General features: G+C 42.1%; 1 protein-coding gene across 6 annotated transcripts; it reads left to right on the forward strand.

Moving 5' to 3' along the window:
* Window positions 1–8425: 8425 nt before the first annotated feature.
* LOC122541995 (immunoglobulin gamma-1 heavy chain-like) lies at window positions 8426–18585 on the forward strand. 6 transcript variants are annotated; one of them, XM_087984976.1, is made up of 8 exons: window positions 8426–8587; window positions 8903–9235; window positions 9326–9649; window positions 12172–12279; window positions 12367–12394; window positions 12687–12850; window positions 15974–16023; window positions 18277–18585. In XM_087984976.1, exons 1-6 carry the CDS (start codon window positions 8533–8535, stop codon window positions 12832–12834), a joined length of 996 nt encoding a protein of 331 aa, XP_087841102.1. In that variant the 5' UTR covers window positions 8426–8532; the 3' UTR covers window positions 12835–12850; window positions 15974–16023; window positions 18277–18585. The 6 variants fall into 6 exon arrangements, with proteins under 6 accessions (XP_087841102.1, XP_087841105.1, XP_087841104.1 ...); XM_087984979.1 differs by having other exon boundaries at window positions 12798–12850; XM_087984978.1 differs by having other exon boundaries at window positions 12184–12279.
* The last annotated feature ends 287 nt before the right edge of the window (window positions 18586–18872 follow it).

An 18872-nucleotide genomic window follows, 5' to 3' on the forward strand; every position in this document is an offset into this window, starting at 1 on the left:
CATATGAATACTTCACTCACACATCCACGTAAGTATTACATTAATGATTTTTTTTTTGCTCACGCAGACATACACAGGACAGAGTTTTATTTGTATTAATAATTTCCCTTCATCCTCTCCCTCTCCCTCTCCCTCCCCGCACACACACAGGTCATTGTGTTTTTTACATTACCAATTCCCTCCCTCACACAAATTGTCACAGGTCGGACATTATACCAATTATTCTCTCTCATACACAGTAACATGTCAGTAACACATTAATAATTCTACCTCTCACAAAAACACACGTCAGTGTTCATTATATTAATCATTCTCTCTCTCCCTCTTTCTCGACTATTTAAAAAACACACACAGGCATTGAATCAATAATCCTCTCTCACATGCAGGTCAGAGCTTTATTTGTATTAACGATTCCTTCTCTCTCCCTCTCTTTCAGACTCTCACTGATCAGTGTTACATTCCTAATATTCTCTGACACAGACACATATGAGTCGTTACTTGTATTTATAATTCGCTCTTTTCACTCTCACTCTCCCTCTCTCATAAGCACACAGAGATCAGAGATTATACCAATAATTCCATTTCAAACACGCAGATCAGTGTTACATTCGTAGTTCTTTCTCGCACACGAACACCTTGCAGTCGGAATCTTATTTATGTTACTAATCACGCTCTCTTTCTCCTACACAGATACACACATGCAGACACAACACACACATCGTTCAAACACAAACAGTTCGGAGATTATATAAATAATTCTCTGTCACACACAATGGTGAGTGTTATATTATTACTTCTCTCTCTCAGACATGCACAGATCAGCATGTTATATACATTATGAAATCTCTGTCTTCCTTTCCCTTTCTCAAAAACGAGCACCCGTCCGAGATTACATCAATATTTCTTTCTCGCGCATTCACAGGTCAATGGCAAATTAATGATTCTCTCCCACACAAAGAAACAAGTTATGATGTTAATTGTATTCATAATTCGCTCTCTCTCCCTCGCGCAAAAAACAGAGGCCAGACTTACATCAATAATTCTCTGTCACACACGCTGTTCAGGGTGTTAGTTATATTAATAATCCTTTGTCATTCTGTCTCCCTCACTCCCTCTCTCTCTCTCACACAAATACATAGGCGCAGAAACACACAGGACAGCCATTGCATCAATAATTCTCTCTCACAATAATCGGTCTGTGTTACATTGATAATTCTCCCTCACAAACACACGCAGTTCAGAGATTCTAACAGCAGTTCTCTCTCACACACGCAGCTCGTTCTTGCATTAATAATATTGACTCTCACGCAAGCACCCAGATCAGAGACTGCATCAATAATTCTCTGACAGACGTTCACAGGTTAGTGTTATATTGCTGTTCTCTGACACAGACACACATAGGTCAGAGGCTTAGTAATATTGACAATTCTCTCTCTTCACTCTGCCCCTCTCACAAACACACAGGCCTGTGATATATAAATAATTCTCTCACGCACGCACTGAATGTTAATTACATGAATAATTCTCTGTCCCACAAAAAACACACAGATCCGAATGTTAATTAGATTAATTATTCTCCCTCTCTGACGCTCACATACCAAACGCGCACAGGTCAGAGATTATATCAACGATTCTCTCTTTTGTAGACAGAGATCAGTTTGTTACTTATATTAATAATTCTCACTCTCTCACACACACAATCACACACAACTGCACACACGTCAGAGGTTATATCAATAATTCACTCTCAGGTACACTTCAACGATTCTCTCTCACACAGACACACACAGCTATGTCTCTCACACAGTCTCTATCACACAAACAGTTCAGAGATTATGTCACTAATTCGCTCTCACATATACAGATCAGTGTTATATTAATAATTCTCATTTTTTTAATATTGATAAGTCTCCATCACAAAAGTATACTGATCAGACTTTACATCAGTAACAATCCCTCACACAATTAGTAGTGTGATATTACTATTAATGAGCATCTTTCTACGCTCCCCCCTCCACCCCACCGCAGAAAGTCCATTCAGAGATGAAATCGATTATTCTCTCTCATACATAGTTCAGAGTTACAGGGACAATTCTGTCTCACACAGAGAGTGGTCAGAGCATTATTTCTATTAATAGTCTCTCTCTCTCTCTCTCTCTCTCTCACACACACACACACACACATTAGTGTAGTTTGATATTGATAATTTTCTCTCTTACAAACAACACTGCTCAGCGATTGTAACAACATTAATAACACCCTCACCCAATCACCATCTCTCTATCTCTCTCTGTCTCTTCCACACGCATTTATACACACACGCACACTCACATACACACAAGTCAGTGGTTATATTAATAAACTGGTCAGTATTACATCCATATTTGTCTTACTCGCAAAGATTCATAGGACAGTGATTGTAAGAACAATTTCCTCACACGCACTCACAATCCCGTGGGATATTAATAATTCTCTCTTTAATATCAAACGAGTTATGGTGTTAATTATATTAATTCTCTCTCCCTCTCTCTAGATCACGCGCAAAACACACACACGTCAGAGATTACATCAATAATTCTCCCTCACACACACAGGTCAGAATTACATGAATAATTCTCTCTCAAACATACATAGTCAGGATCAGAGTGCTGCTTATATTAATACTTCTCTAACCCCTATCCCCTCTCTCTCCCTCTTCTCAAACACACATGTCGGTCAATTATTTATATTAACAATTCTCTTTCACATACAACCATACATAGATTAAAAAAAATTATATCAATAATTCCCTTCAAACATTCAGGTACGTGTTACATTGCTATTTTGCTCACACATAATCACCCACATGTCAGAATTTATAGCAATAATTCTCTCTCTCCTCTTCTCTCTCTCACACACAAACACACGGAAACATACAATCCATAGCAAAATGCCAATAATCTCTCTCTCACTAAAACACACAGGTCAGTGTATTGATTATAGTCATAATTCTGTCCCTCTGCCTCTCTGACACACAAACATACCCAGGTCAGAGAATAAGTCGATAAGTCTCCCTCACACACAGGTCACTGTGTTATACATCAATAATTCTCTCTCACCAACACGGATAATTTTCTTTCGCACATTCACATGCAGAGCTAAAGTTAACAGTAATAGTCTCTCTCACACATAAAACATTGTTATATTAAAACTTCTCTATCTCGTTCAAAGACAACAGCCAACGTGATATGTGTAATTCTGTCTCTCTGTCATATTCACACACATACACACAGATCAGAGTTCATAGCAACATTTTTCTCATGCACGCAAGTCGGTTAGTTCATTTTAATTCTTTTCTTACACAGCTCAAACTGCTATGTATAAATATATATAAATATTTATCTCAAACACGCAGGTTCAGAAAGTTATATCAATAAGTCCCATCTCTGTCTGTCTCACACACACACACAAGTTAGATAGTTATATTAATACTTCATTCACTAACTGACTCTCAGACGCGCATAGATCAAACTTTTAGATATATCAATAATTCTCACACACTTATATTTCATAGATTAATAATTTTCTGTCTCTATCCCTCAAACACACAAACAGTTCAGAATCATATATATGAGAACTTCTCCCTCACATGCGTAAGTCAGAGAATTGTTTTTATGCCATGTTATCATCCTCTCTTTCACTCTCTCTTTGCCCACACACAGGTAGTGATGATTGGAAATCTTCTGTACTTCTGTTCCCTCCTTCGTCGGCACTAGTAGACATGGGATCAGCCACTCTGTCCAGTCTGGTGAGTCGTTTTAAGCCGGGCTATCTGCAGGTGCTCTGGAGCGTGGATGAGAAAGAGACAGACAACGAGGTGACCTCAAGTGCGGAATCGCCGGATAGTGATCATACCTGACAATCCCAGCCACTGACTGGAAGAGAGACTTCACATAGTCCTGCAGTGTGAGACACGGTTCACTGGACTTCACTCTCTTCAACGCCATCAGCTCCAGCGACTGTTAGCTCTGAGACAAACAATGTCACGGGTCAGTCACTGTGTGTCATGCGGTGGTTTGTTCTTTGTTTGTGTTTTGCATTGCAATTTCTTCAGCAATGTCAGTATTTGGTGAACAATATTGGGTGAATATTGAAAGATGGTGAAATGATTGCTCCTATCAATGAGTGGGGATTTCCCGCTGCAATTGCATCCAGCATTTTGCGAGCAAACTCTCATTCTGGGTACAATGGGGAGCAATCACAGCTTTTTCAACAACGGCCATGCTGCATTTGTCAACTTTATAAACCCAGTTCTGAATAAAGATAACAAGGTACCACGAAATGAATGTCTATCATTGCTGAACATTGAAAAGGGACACTCAGTTACTTGGCAGAGAACAGTTTGCCCCTGCGACATAATCACACGGAATTATGTCAAATGATGGCATGGGAACATACATCAATATTATTCACCTCACCTTCCTCTCCTTGGGAGGAATCAATTTATCTCCCTGCAAAGCAAGTTCCTCCTGCAGGCTCGACTAAAGTTATAGGGACTGGGAGATGTTGACCAACTTTTTGCTTTGTTTGTTGCAGAAGCAAAAGACTCAATTATTGAACACTCGGAATTTTAAGAGCCATAATAAGGCAATGTCCCTCAGCTCTCTGTTTTCTTGAAAGAAGTGTCCGAGGCTGCTTGCTGTCTCTGGGCGAGTACATCATCCCAGTTGAGTCGCTGATCTTGTCAATGATAGCCCCTTTCCAAATGTCTCTATACTTTTGATGGAATTGTATGCCCTGGATTCTGTACCTTTTTGCAGTAAAACTAACAAGAGTTCACTGTGTAAACATATGCTGAATCAGGGAACAGGAGAAACTATAAACGGAGTCAATGGGTGGAAAGCTTAAATTCAATATATTTATGAATCTAATGATTTAATATATTTTAAAAATGTGCTCCTACTTAAAAGGAACGTTCTAACAACATTGGATCACACACACACACACATACACACACACACACACACACACACACACACACACACACACACACACACACACACACACACACACACACACACACACACACACACACACACACACACACGATTAAGAAAGAATGAACTGAATTTTTGGAGTCGGTGTTGGAGGTGGACCAGGTTTCATTCTGTATCAGGAAACTGCAGAGAATATCGGAGGCGATATCTAGACATCAAAGCAGCACACTAACTGCGACTGTGACTGTATACACTCAGCTGGTGGACTGTGAAGCAGTGGAACTCGCTGGCCGAGATTCTGACCAACTCGAGCTGAGGCTGGGGCTATTGGGTGGGAGGTCACAGCGTCTGTGTACTTTCATAACTCCCTGCTCTCACCGACACGCCTATCAATTTCTGCCCAACGCTGAAACCACACGCTAAAGTCTGTTTGACAGAGTTGTGGTAATGGGGGAGGGGTGGGGTTGGGGGAGTCAATTCAGAACGCTCAGAGCACAAGTGCCGGACTTTGGCCTGTTGTTAAGCTGCTGGCTTGTATGCAAGAGCCCCTCAAACGGGCAGTAGAACAGATGGCTAGAAAGATGGAGTTTTTGAAACAGGCAAGATTCAGGGATGGCGTGTTGTTGCAAGGTTATTTGCCCGATTCGGATACCTCGAGTTGGAGGCAGGGTTTCAGAATTGTCGGTTCCATTTAAAACTGAGATGGGGAAGAATTTCTTCTGTGAGAGGTCGCCATTCTATCTCCTCAGAGCAATGAGACTGAGCCACTAAATCATTGAAGGGCTTAGAAGAGGGGATTTTGCGTGAAAACGAAATCCCAATCAAGTCCCAGCGGTTTGGGACTTATGAAGGAGAGATTGGCTAGTATATTGGTCACCACTACCAGCCCATCATGATCTAATTGACGGGCAGGAGACGCTCAATGGCAGAATCGGCTCCCTCCTGCCCCAATCTTTACAGTTCAGTGGTGCGTGCCACTGAAAATTTATATTTTAGAATTAATTTTAGAACGCACCTCTTTCAGAATCAAAGCAAAAATCTCTCCCACTGCTCTGAAGGAATCTGTATTCCCCACCGACAATACCAACAACCACAAAGGAAACACCTCACTCTCTCCCCTCCCATTCTCACCCCATGCTCCCATCTCCTAGGATTCGAAGGGTTGGTTGAAATTCCTCTCACGAACCTCTGTTCCAAGACACTCCCTTATTGTGGTGCTCTATGAAGTCACACCATTGTTGTTGTTGTAGCAGAGCGACACTCCTGAGTGAAATATGTAGGAAGCACGGTATCGAAAGCGGAGAGAAAACAGAATTTCAGGGGAATTACACTAAGTCGACCGCCACTTCCCACAGTCACACTGACATAGAGAAGACTGCGCCTCAGTTAGTCAGGGAGGGTATGGGACTGGAAGATGTAATGTCAGAATGAGGGGTCGCCAATTCAAAACAGCGATGGGAAGGACTTTCTTCTCTCATCAGGGAATGAATCTGTGGATTTCTTCACCACAGAGGGCTATGGAGGTTGGGTCATTCAGTATATTCAAGCCTGAGATGAAATATGTTTAATCAGCAACGGAATCAAGGTTTTATGAGGAAAAGGCAGGCAAGTTAAGTAGAGCATGATTTAATCAGCCGCGACCTCATTGACTGGTGCCAGTGTCGGTGGACTGAATGGCCTGGTTCTGTTACTAGGCACTTTGAGCTGACTTCTTTCTCGTTTTGATCTCTGTTCAGGGCCAGAGTATAATTCCGTGTGCAGAGAGGCCACAGGTCTTGGCTGTTCTCTGTTGTGCACGGTTTCACTCTACAGAGAAAGGGATAGAAAGATAAGGAGACAGAGATGAAGCAGGAAGACACCGTATGGAGGAGAAGGGCCGAATGGCTGTATACCTCTGCTGCAAATTCAATAAACTGTCTGATGAGGAGGCTGTGCGTCTATTACAAAGAGACATAAGTGTGTAGTGAATTTTCCAGAGGGCTGCAGGTAACAGCCCTCTATTAAAATACAAAGAGAAACATGAGCCATTGAGTGGAACTGCCCTTCCCGTCCCAAGTCAATCCTGCATCTCTAGACTGATACAGTGAGAGCTGTTCACTAAACGTAAAGTCATCAGCAGTCCTCATTAGTCAGTCAGTCAAAGAGTATCCGAGGGAATAAGCCTGGAGCGGAAGGCAGAGACAGGAGACCGTTCAAACAGTAATAAAAATCGCAAAGTGAAGTGCTGGTCAAACAATGAATTAAAATTGCGTTGGACTTCAAGCATTAAATCTTTCTCTCTCTCTCTCTCGCTCATCGTCTCTCCCAGATGCCGCCAGATCTGGTGAGTGTCTCCAGCTCTTTCTGTCTTTCTTTCAGATTTCCAGCATCCTAAACTTTTTGTTTTCATTTGATTTCTGAAGGAATTGCAACCTAAAAGTCTGCTGAAGCACCGGGGACGAACGTTGAAATTCTCTTTGTCTCTGATGTTGCAGGGATTCACAAATTACTCAGTAAAACTCACATCCCTCCACACACACAGTTCATCATCTTCCAGTGTGTGTTTAGTACGTTACACAATGAATAATGTGCAAATTCTTTACTCAGAACAAATTGTACTCTATATTAGATTAGATTACATTACTGTGTGGAAACAGGCCCTTCGGCCCAACAAGTCCACACCGACCCACCACCCACCCATACCCTTACATTTACCCCTTACCTAACACTATGGGCATTTTAGCACGGCCAATTCACCTGACCTGCACCTCTTTGGACTGTGGGAGGAAACCCACGCAGACACGGGGAGAACGTGCAAACTCCACACAGTCAGTTGCCTCAGGCGGGAATTGAACCCGGGTCTCTGGCGCTGTGAGGCAGCAGTGCTCACCACTGTGCCACCGTGCCGCCCATATTATTGCACCATGCTACACTACTCCATCCAGCCCACTACCTAGAAGGACAAGGGCAGCAAATAAATGCTCACATCGACCACTGCAGCACTTCAAGACGGCAGCTCACCGCCACCTTCTCAAGGGACACCTTTGGGACAGGCAATAAATGCTGTCCCAGCCATAGACACTCACAGCTCATGACTTAATTGAAAATAAAAACTGGTCCATTTTAAGATATCTCTATTATATTCAACACAGCGACCAGGGCAGATCCTAACTTGTCTCGCCCTCTCTGGACGTCATCCAAATAATAAGGTCTTCAGAAATGGGCACAATGGCCGCCTTCTGCGCAGTGCTTTACTCCTTGACATTTTTATTTGGCATGCATTATGTCACATGTTGTGACCACAAGTGTGTAGAATGGAAGGTATTGGGGGTGAGGGGTGGGAGCAGCGGAAGGTGAGAACCAATGACAAAATGCAGCCCCAAGTGCAGGCGCATAGTATTAACCAGTGCAATCTGAAAGGAGCGAATCTTTCTGGGCCTGAGCTCAGCTCAGCTGCCCTCCCACCCATCCCTCCACCCCGCACTTTAGTCGCGCATGCAACACCACAACCCATTCCCCCGCAATCCATCCCAGAGCCAGCGGAGGGAGCAGAAGGCAAATTCCTCACATCCCAAAAATGACCAAGAACACCCATTTCCTGATGCTTCTCGGGCAATTGTTGGCTGTTTATGGTGAGTGAGAGGCGGATGGCATTCTCAAACAACAACAGTACTGCCCTCCCACCCGCAAAGTCGGACAGAAAGTGGAAGCCTGCCCTCCCTACGCCCAAGGAACAAGGACCTGGCCTCATCCAGTGAATATATTCACCTGTGGTCATGTCTAATTGGAAAAATGGCCAAATTGCAGGATTGACGTAGACAATAGTATGGAAAAATATACCCGGAACGATTGTATAGGATAATGGAGCGACTCTCAAATGGAGGGGATAAATGGGCTCCACTCTCATCTCTCAATAATCACTTTTAATGTCACTTTTATCTCTTCAGTTGCAGATTCCCAGCTCGCCGGGCCTCAGGGGCCCTTCGCCAAGACGGCAAAAGTGGGAGAGACGGTCAAATTGGAGTGCCAGCTCAGCTTTCCTGTGGAGCTGGTTACTAGCTATTTCTGGTACAAACAGACTGTGGGTGAAGCCCCGGTAGCAATAGACACCACCAACTGCAAGGAGTCCGATTGTAAATTTATTTCAAAAAAAGGTGACAGCGAGCGTGTGCTGCAATTGGAAATCCGTGATGTCCAGGTCAATGACTCTGGGACCTACTACTGTGCTGATAGGGATGGCTATGCTCCTCTCCAGCCGGGACCCAAACTGCTTGTTGGAGGTAAGAGACACACCAAAACCAATCCTAACCGTTCACCCCATTTTGATATTCCGTTCATTTTTCGTTAACCCTGTCCCAATCTCTGTCCAGACAGTTCCACTGACAAGACGTCCGTCCTCGTCTTCCTCCCGCCGTCTGTGTCTGCCCAGATGGACCCCGTCCCCTTGGTGTGTCTAGTCAGCGGGGTCTCTTCCAACGAGATTGTCATTTTCTGGAATATTTCCGGCGAGGTGACCCAGGGGGCGAGCGATGTCGGGAAGAGGGAGCGGGACGGCACCTGGAACATCACGAGTCAGGTCACGGTGATGAGGGAACAGTGGACCAGCGGCGCTCTGTGTTCCTGTGTTGTTCAACTGGGAGAGAAAGTCCTGACAAAGAGTGTGTCTTTCACTGAACCGGCGGCAGCAAAGGCAGGTGAGTTATTGAGATGCCCAGTGAGGGTGGAGATTCAACTTTATAGTCGCCCATTTTCTAAAACAAACCTCAGTCCATCAATTAAGTTCCTCCATCAAATAAAGGAATAACCATATGGGTATAGTTTTAAAGTGTGTATGACTGTGCACGTGTGTGTGTGTGTGTGTGTGTGTGTGTGTTTTATGTGGGTGTGTGTATATTTGCATTTTGCAATGCATGGCTGCATGAGTGCACACATACATACGTGCGTTTTCGGATGTGATTATGTACGTTTACGTGTCTATGTATGAAAAACTGTGAAAAATAGGGTTGCATACATGTGTGAAGTGTGAGTGTTTATTTAACTTGTGTGTGCCTGCGTTAGTGTGCATGCGTGTGTTTCTATGCATATATATTTGTGTGTCTGTATATGTGAATGCACTTGCACCTATGTTAGCATGTATGACTGCGTCACTGTGTCTATCTGAATGTGCATCTCTGTTATATATGTGTGTATCTGAGCTTGTGTCCGTCTGTATAAAATTGTGTCTTTTTGCTTTTCTACGTGTATGAATGTGTGTCTCCGTGTGTGTACTAATGTGTGTCTCTGTGTCTGCATATGTGTGTGCGTATGAGTTTCTGAATGTCTGTATGAGGCTGAGTGTGCATTCACCTGTGTGAGAGTGTGTGCATGTTTCAGTCCGAGTATCAATATGTCGTTGTGTGTGTACACACATAATTATGTATGTGTATGTGTGTGGGGGGATTATTTGACTTTGTTATATGGGTGCACGTGTGTCTCTGTGTGTATTTATGCCTTAGTGTGTGTTTGTGCTATATGCATGTGCAGGTTGTGAATTTGAGCCCGCATATGTACATACGTGTGTGTGTGTGAGCGTGTAAGTGTCTGTGTGTGCTTGTATACATTTGAGTGAGTGTGTGTATTTGTGCCTGTGGGTGTACCTATGTGCGTGCAGCATAACAATTCGCTTTTTAGGGTTGTATTCTCAGGCAGCAGATCTTGGAAAATGGCTTGTAATAAATCCAAGTACACAATGAGGTAATGAATTTCGAGGCATGAGATTGCTATTGAACTGGGGGATGCTCCTGCAGGGGTTTCACACTCGCTCACTTCTATTCAACTTATAGGAACATCGGACAATGGGGTGTAGGGAAAGGACTAGGCCATTCAGCCTGTTATGCCTGTTTTGCCGTCCATTAAAAGGGTGGGGGTTGCATTCAGAATACTGTATTACTTCCCTGCCAGGAGAAAGTGAGGACTGCAGATGCTGGAGATCAGAGCTGAAAATGTGTTGCTGGAAAAGCGCAGCAGGTCAGGCAGCATCCAAGAAGCAGGAGAATCGACGTTTCGGGCATGAGCCCTTCTTCAGGAATGAGGAAAAGACTTTCCTGCCAGTCAGCTTCAGCTTGACTCCCTTTATAATTTACTGGGATCTTCACTTTCAGTCCCTGGCTGACAGTCAAACTCAAGCTCAATATTAAGTTCACTTCAGATATCAGCAATTGAATCTCAGGCTAGCGTTAATTTATGAACGTTTGTTGCAGTTAATTCGTTGAGAGCAGTTCCGGCTTAACCCTGTTGAAGCAGACTGGCGACCATGCATTAATATGTGAAGGTAGTGGGACTGATGAACATGTGGAAACTTCCCCTTCATGAACGCAGAACTCAGCTGCAACAAAATGTTATCTTACTCTTCATAATTCCCTGGTCAGAACCGCAATGGCGTGCCCAACTCTGCAACACAGATCTTGAGAAAGGATGTCAAGATCATTGGAGAGAGTGCAGAGGCTGATTTCCCAGGGTGGGACTCGGCAACAAGTGAATTTAGTTTCTGCAGAGAGATAGGGAGAAGAGGGGACCATTCTCCTCAGATCACGAAAGGCTAAGGGTAGAGTGAATCAAGTTGATCAAAATTATGAGAGTGGGAAAGCAAGGGCGGTGGGTGCTAGATTCCATCGAGTCCATGAGGGCCAAACCGTTCCCACCAGCAGAGGGTCAGGTAACAAAGGGAGACACGAATTGAAAAGAATGAGAAAAAGAACTGTGTGGGGCAAAATGAGAAGAATTTGATTCTTTCGTCAATCCAGTTGTTGTGGTCTGGGATGTGCTGCCTGAAATGAGGATGGAAGCAAATTCAACACAAAACATTTTGGAGGAAATATTTGATAAAATCACAATCACACGGCTGTCGTAAATGCAACACATGAGATACACCTGCTAAGGAGCTGGCAAGGATAGAATGGGAGGAATCGCCTCATTCTATGCATCATCAGTCTGGGATTCTGTATATTTTCTTTTCCTTTTTTGTAATTGTTGAGTTGCAATACCTGTACCGTCAGTCCGTTTATCTGAACTGACAAAAATTGTGTTACTTCCTGAATCTTGCGTCCACTTCAAATCCTATTTTGTTCTCATTTCACTTCGGAGTTTGATGCTCAGATAGAGTCAAGATTCCCATTCGACGATCCCAGACAATAAGAATGATTTGACTGAGTAGTGATGTTTTTTTTTCTCTCCCGAGTCCTCTCTCCAGAATGGTGCAATACAGTCAATAACGTTTTGAGAATCATCTCGGCAATCCTCCTCCTAAGCTTGATTCTAATTATGGTCTACAAAGACAGTCGATCAGGTAAGGAATTACCATTTACCAGTGATCCATTGGCAATAATTCTTTTTCCGATTCCCAGTTGATAATTGCAGTTTCTTTCTCCAACAGCGCCAGGCAGGAGACCCCACAATGAAAAGTAAGTATCTAAACCATTTGCGAAGTGCATCACTGGGACTCCAAATGCTCGCTTAGCCAACGATGGTGGCATCCCATAAATATTTTTTTTTAAAAAACTCTCCTGTTATTCAAATATCAGGGGGAAAAAACAAAATGCTATGGTTGAGGGAAATTTCAGACAAATGTAGAGAACATAAGAGAATCTCGAGTACAGTATGACTGTTTTCTGGACACTCTATTTCCAGCATGCTCTACATTTTTGAATCCGGGCATTGATTCCTGCCCGTTTATATCTTGCACCACCTTTCCAGATTGATTGTGAGGCCGCTCAACAACTCCTTGTTCAACTATTTCTGGCAACCAGGTGCGGATGTACAAGAGCGAAATGTAACATGCAACTTTTTGGTTTTGTCTGCACCCAGCTTTCGATTGAGAGAGAGAACACAAAGAGGCGAATGAGACCAGTTGCAATTGGGTAAGTGGGATTGACAGATTAAAAATCCAATGGGGAAATTCACGAGATTCATGAGTGCATTCCTCCCTGTGAATGTGTTCTCCACTCTGACACCTGTTGTTCCCTGAGAACTCATTAGCCCTTCATTTTAGCATAATATTAGGTCTGTTTGTGTATTAGTTATCCTCCGAAATAATTGTAAATAAAAAGGTTGCGGTTATTTATAAATACCAGCAAATAACATTAGACTCATTTTCAAATACTAAATGTAACTGTTTATAAATATCAGTAGCAATATTGCATTTACTTATAAATGCCAGCAGTTATATTATTTACAATTCTAAATACCGAGAGTAATATTACATTTATTTACAAATATCAGCAGTAACATTGCGTTAATTTATAAATGTCTGCAGTTACATTATACTCATTTTAAATGCCAGCAATAGCATTGTATTTTTTTTATAAATGCCAGCAGTAACATTGTATTTGTTTGTAAATACCAGCAGTAACATATCATCTATTTATAAATGCCAGCAGTAATATTATGTTTACTGATAATATCGTATTTATTTATAAATATCAGCAGGAACCTTTTATTTATTCATGAATTCCAGCAGAAATATTATGTTCCTGTCTGTTGACTCCTATTGACTCATTATGGTTTACAAATTTGGGCTGTGGGCATCTTTCGCAACTGGATTGTGCAGAGTTCAGGTGTTAAGATCTCTGATGGCCCTAATATAAATTAATGCTTTAAACTTCAGCATATTGGGGACACTATTTCAATAGGTATGGTGGACATGAAACTTGGAAGACATACGGTCTGTGAGGGAATCTACAGATTTCAGAAGAATGCCGACAGTTCGATTGAATGAGCAGATACATTTGATGCAAAGGAGTTGCGATATGATCTATTTTGGTCGGCTCAAAAAGCAGGGGTTCAGACAAAATAAAGAGTGTAATAACAACTGGATGCTGAAAAAGAGTGATCTAGATGTAGATTTATTTGTATCATGAAAGGTGGTAAGTGCCGTGACAAGAACATTTAATACTCACCGTGTCGTGGACTTAACAAATCAGGGGAATGGATTACAATAGCGAGAAATGCATCTTACCCTGCTTAAAACATTGTGTTTGCCCCATATTGTATATCAGTTAAACACCGTCCTCTGCCACAAACCATAGAAAGGTCATGAAATCTTGAGTTAAAGAGAAAGAGGGAGTCTTCAAGTGATTCACGATACCTTTTCCAAGGAAGAGGGAGTTCATTGATCGGGATAGATCAAAGGAAGTGCACCGTTCTCCTTAGTGAAGAGAATGGTGAGAGGAGAGTCCATCGAATTCTTTAAAATCATGTGGGAAATGAATAGAGTGGAGAGTGAAAAACAGTTCCATGGGCATAATATTTTCTTGTAAGGCAGGGGGACAATAGTGAATTAGGCGATGTTGCCAAATTGGAGAATAGTGATGGAGAAAGTGAGGACTGCAGATGCTGGAGATCAGAGCTAAAAATGTGTTGCTGGAAAAGCGCAGCAGGTCAGGCAACATCCAAGGAGCAGGAGAATCGACGTTCGGGCATGAGCCCTTCTTCAGCCCTGATTCCTGAAGAAGGGCTCATGCCCGAAACGTCGATTCTCCTGCTCCTTGGATGCTGCCTGACCTGCTGCGCTTTTCCAGCAACACATTTTCAACTCAGTGGAGAATAGTGATGCATTGGTAGGAACAAAGATGCATTCAGAAGATTTTGGTGCATTGGTAGGACAATGGAGAATTGTTAAGATAACAATGCGTTGGTTCGTCAGTGGTGCATGAGTAAAACAATGGTGTTCTGGTAGGATAAAAGCAAATTACTGCGCATGCTGGAATCTGAAACCAAAATAGAAAATGCTGGAAAATCTCAGCAGGTCTGGCAGCATCTCTAAGGAGAGAAAAGAGCTGACGTTTCGAGGCTAACTGACCCTTTATCAAAGCTTAAAAAAAGGGAGAAATAGGGAGGTATTTATACTAGGCTGAGAGAAGAGACAAACGAAAATCCAGTCGGAGAGAAGAGCAGTACTTCTTCAGAGTAGGCATTCCTGGAAGAGAGGTGGCAGTGGGTTAAACACTGGATAAAAGCAAATTACTGCGGATACTGGAATCTGAAACCAAAACAAAAAATGCAGTTAGACTCGAAACGTCAGCTTTTTTCTCTCCTTACAGATGCTGCCAGACCTGCTGAGATTTTCCAGCATTTTTTTCTTTTGGTGTACTGGTAGGACAATACCGTTTTGATATTACAATATCCTATTGGCAGAACAATGACATATTGGGAGGGCATTTGTGTATTGGTAGGACAATGATGGACTGAGAGGACGATAGTTTATTGACAGCATAATAGAGTATTAGTAGGTCAAAGGAGTATGAGAAACACGGTGTTGTATCAGGAGATCAATGATGTATTAGAAGGCGAATTGCATATTGGTAGGATAATGGTTTATTGTTTGGACAATGGTGCATCGACAGGATAATAGTGTATTGGTTGGACAATGTAATATTGTTATGAAATGGTCTATTGGGAGGACAATAGTATATAGGCAGACGATGTTGTATTGGGAGGACAATGTTGTCTTCGGAGGATGATGTTATCTTCAGAGGACAATGGTATGCTGGGAGGACCATGGTGTATTGGAAGACCAACGAAATATCGGTAGGGCATACTATATTGGTAGCAGATGTCAAATTGATAGGAAAATGGTGTGCTGGTAGACAACAGTTTACTGGAAAGCCAATGGTGCATTGCAAAGCAAAGGCACGTTTGTAGGAAAATGGAATGTTGGGATAACGATTGTGTATTTGAAAGACAATAGTGCATTGATAAAACAATGGAAAATTGATAAGACAATGGCATAATGATATGCCAATGACGTATTCCTAGAACAATAGAGCAGTTGTGTGTTTTTTTTAAAGTGTACTTAGAAACTGAGGTGATTTGGGGAAGTAACTGAATTTTGAGAGAACAGTGATGTCCTGAATGGAGAATGATGCATTCTGATGAACATCGTCACACTGAAGGAGTATTGACTTACTGGGTCTCCGTAAGTAAATCTGGTTTAGTCAGACGAAGATAAATGTTTCATTAACAATTTAAACATTCATACACAGGAAAGAATCATCAAACAGACATAAACTGGACTCCTACGGATGCATTGCAGGTGAGCTCGCTGAAAACATAATCGCCACATAAACAAATGAGCATGCAAATGAAGAAACAGGAGTGGGCCACTCTGTCCCTCGGGTCTGATACTCCATTCGATAAGACCAGGGCTGCTTAGATTACACTATATTCTTTTCAATCCCTCAAATATCAAGAATCTGTCCACATTAGTCTTTAAAATATTCTGAGAACCTGCTTGCACCATTTTTCATGGAGGCCAGTTCCAAACAATCAGCAATGTCTGTGGGAAATAGAAAACTCACACCAGTTCTGTGTAAAATTAGTGACCCTTCATTTTTAAACTGTGTCACATAGTTTTACAATTTTTCATGTAAGAAATCACTCTTTTCTCATTCACCCAGTCAAAACCCCTCTGTATCTCATATCTTTTAAGGAAAAATTGTTCTGCTAAAATGTGGCAGTTGCTTTCCTCTGCAGTCTCGTGCAATAGAAAATTGTGCTTATGGAAAATCGTGGTGTAGAAGATTGCTTTGGAAAATCGCTATATCTGTTCAGTTGAAAGTTTGCATTATCCAAACAGTGTCCACAGCCTGTCAATCGCACTACAGTTAATTTACACTGTCAAAACAAGAATGAGTTGCATGTCAATTCTTACTCTTCTAAGCTCCAGTGCATATAATCAAAACTGGCTAACATTTCCTCATAAGACAAGACACTCTTCCCAGGTATTACTGTGGTGAATGTCCTCTGACCTGCCTTCAATGTATTTGCATTCTTTCTTGAGTATGGAGTCAATCAATGCACAGTACTCCAAAGACGGCCTCACCAGTACCTTTTATAATTGAAGCATAACCTTCCCACTTTGTATTCGATTCCCCAGGATAAACTATCATATTCCACTAGCTTTCCTAATTGCTTGCCGTACCTGCATCCTCACCTTCAGGAAGCCATGAACAGGGACGCCCAGATCCATCTGCATCACTGAATTTTGCAATCTCGCAATATATCGACCATTATCTCTTGTCTATTCCTCCAGCAAAATATATACATTTTCCCACATTGAACTCCATTTGTCAGATATTTTTGCCTGCTCACTTAGCTTAGCTGTATGCCTCAATAACCATATTATCTACTCTTCACAATTTCTGTAACTATCTATCTTTATGTCATGAGCTACTTTTGCCGCTGCAACTATGGTTCCTCCATCCTAGCCATTATTTTAAAAAAAGTAAACGGATGAGTCTCCAGCACCGAATCTTGTGGCACGCTATTCGTTATGCTTTCAAACCACAAAAAAAAGCTAAGATCGTCAGATAGCACTTTCCAAATATATGACCACAACCACATGGAAAGAGAAGGGCAGTAGACATATGGGAATGCTATCACCTGAAAATGCCCTTCCAACCTACTTGCCATCTTGACTGCAAATACATCAGCCTTTCCTTAAATCTCGCTGTCTAAAAATCCTGCAGTTCCCTCGCTATCAATGGTGCATGTGTCCATACACTACACGAGACTGCAGCGGGTTGAAAAGACATCACAACATCACAATTGCAAACGCACTGAGTATGTGCAATAAATTCTGGGTCTCCCAGTTACACCAACGTCACACGGGTGAACTTAAGTTAATTCAGTTTTCTGTCAGGTAGCCAGTCTTGATTACCTGGCAATATAATAGAGTTGCTCATGTGAATATTAGGAATTTGAAGTCAGGCGTTGAATGATGGAATTTCCCAGAAATTGCACCCGATTGACATCTGAATTTTGTATCAAATCCCTCTGGTGACTGAGACTGGATTCACAACACACCTGTTAAGCTATTTTTCCATTTGATAATTGAAAGGAGAGGTTAAGTTTCCAGGTAAAATACCTCTGTCCGACTATGAGGGGGATTTCCAGATGTATCCATTTACATTTTCAACTGCTAGCTTTTTGATACAATTTTCTTTGCTTATCGCGACAGTGACACAATAGGCCTGGCCACTGTTGTGTGGATTGAATTAGGACAACAGATTATTGAGTTGGTAAAAAAGGGTGAAAGAAGCAAATTCAACAGGGCATTTCAATCGACGAATTAAATAAATATTTGAACAAGAGCAGGGGTTTCTTGTAGAATCGTGGAATCGACCATTCAAAGTGCTGACACAGCCATAGCTGTCCAAATGGTACCTTCTACGTTGCATTGGCCTAAGAATGTATGAAACGTGCTAGCAAAGAGGATGAGGGAGTGGGAAATAAGAGGCAATAATTTGACTTGGACTTCACTATAAATTTTAACATATTTTCCCAGACTGGCAGCAATTCCCCAAAAGTCTCCTTGGAGTCGGGATCTCGGGGAAAAGGAGGAAAAAAAGAAAGCAGGTCGCACGTGAAAATTCAGATGGAATTCGATCCAAGAGGATTTATGGAGGAGACCGGATCTGCATTAGATCTCACAGCTGTGTTGCAATCAGTTGGAGCCTTGCAAACGCCGAGGCTGTGGTTTTAACGTCACTTTTGACTTTGTAAAGTCATTTTGTTGCATGCAACTGATTGGGCCACTGTGGACTTAATTCAAGCTGTAATTTCCAAATAATTCAGATAAAATAAACTGTGACGTTTATTGGATTGACATCTTGCTCCTAAAATACGTAGAGCTGCAGAATGCAAATATAAACTCCAAGGGCGCATATCTGAAGAGTGGGGAGAGATAGGACCGAACTGATAGCCGCGAGATGCGTGATTTAGACGTGGAGGCCATTTCTGACATGGTGATGACTGTCTGAACAAGCAGTTTCATTCCATTCACCACCGCTCTTTCCATGTAATCTGATCACTCTAAGTACCTGCTTTTGTCGTTTACTTCTTATTGTCGTTGCTTAACAAAGAAATCTCACAAATTTAAAA

This window comes from Chiloscyllium plagiosum, unplaced genomic scaffold (assembly GCF_037043375.1).
Source record: "Chiloscyllium plagiosum isolate Xiang-an unplaced genomic scaffold, Cpla_swu_hap1 HiC_scaffold_50, whole genome shotgun sequence".
NCBI classification, from domain to species: Eukaryota; Metazoa; Chordata; class Chondrichthyes; order Orectolobiformes; family Hemiscylliidae; genus Chiloscyllium; species Chiloscyllium plagiosum.

What these genes read in the sequence shown, in the direction of transcription:
- LOC122541995 (XM_087984976.1), top strand. Translation starts at nt 8,533, where the DNA reads ATGACCAAGAACACCCATTTCCTGATGCTTCTCGGGCAATTGTTGGCT. An exon ending in ACCCAAACTGCTTGTTGGAG is followed by an intron (nt 9,236 to 9,325) that starts GTAAGAGACACA and finishes ATCTCTGTCCAG; the next exon opens with ACAGTTCCACTGACAAGACG. An exon ending in AGGAGACCCCACAATGAAAA is followed by an intron (nt 12,395 to 12,686) that starts GTAAGTATCTAA and finishes CCACCTTTCCAG; the next exon opens with ATTGATTGTGAGGCCGCTCA.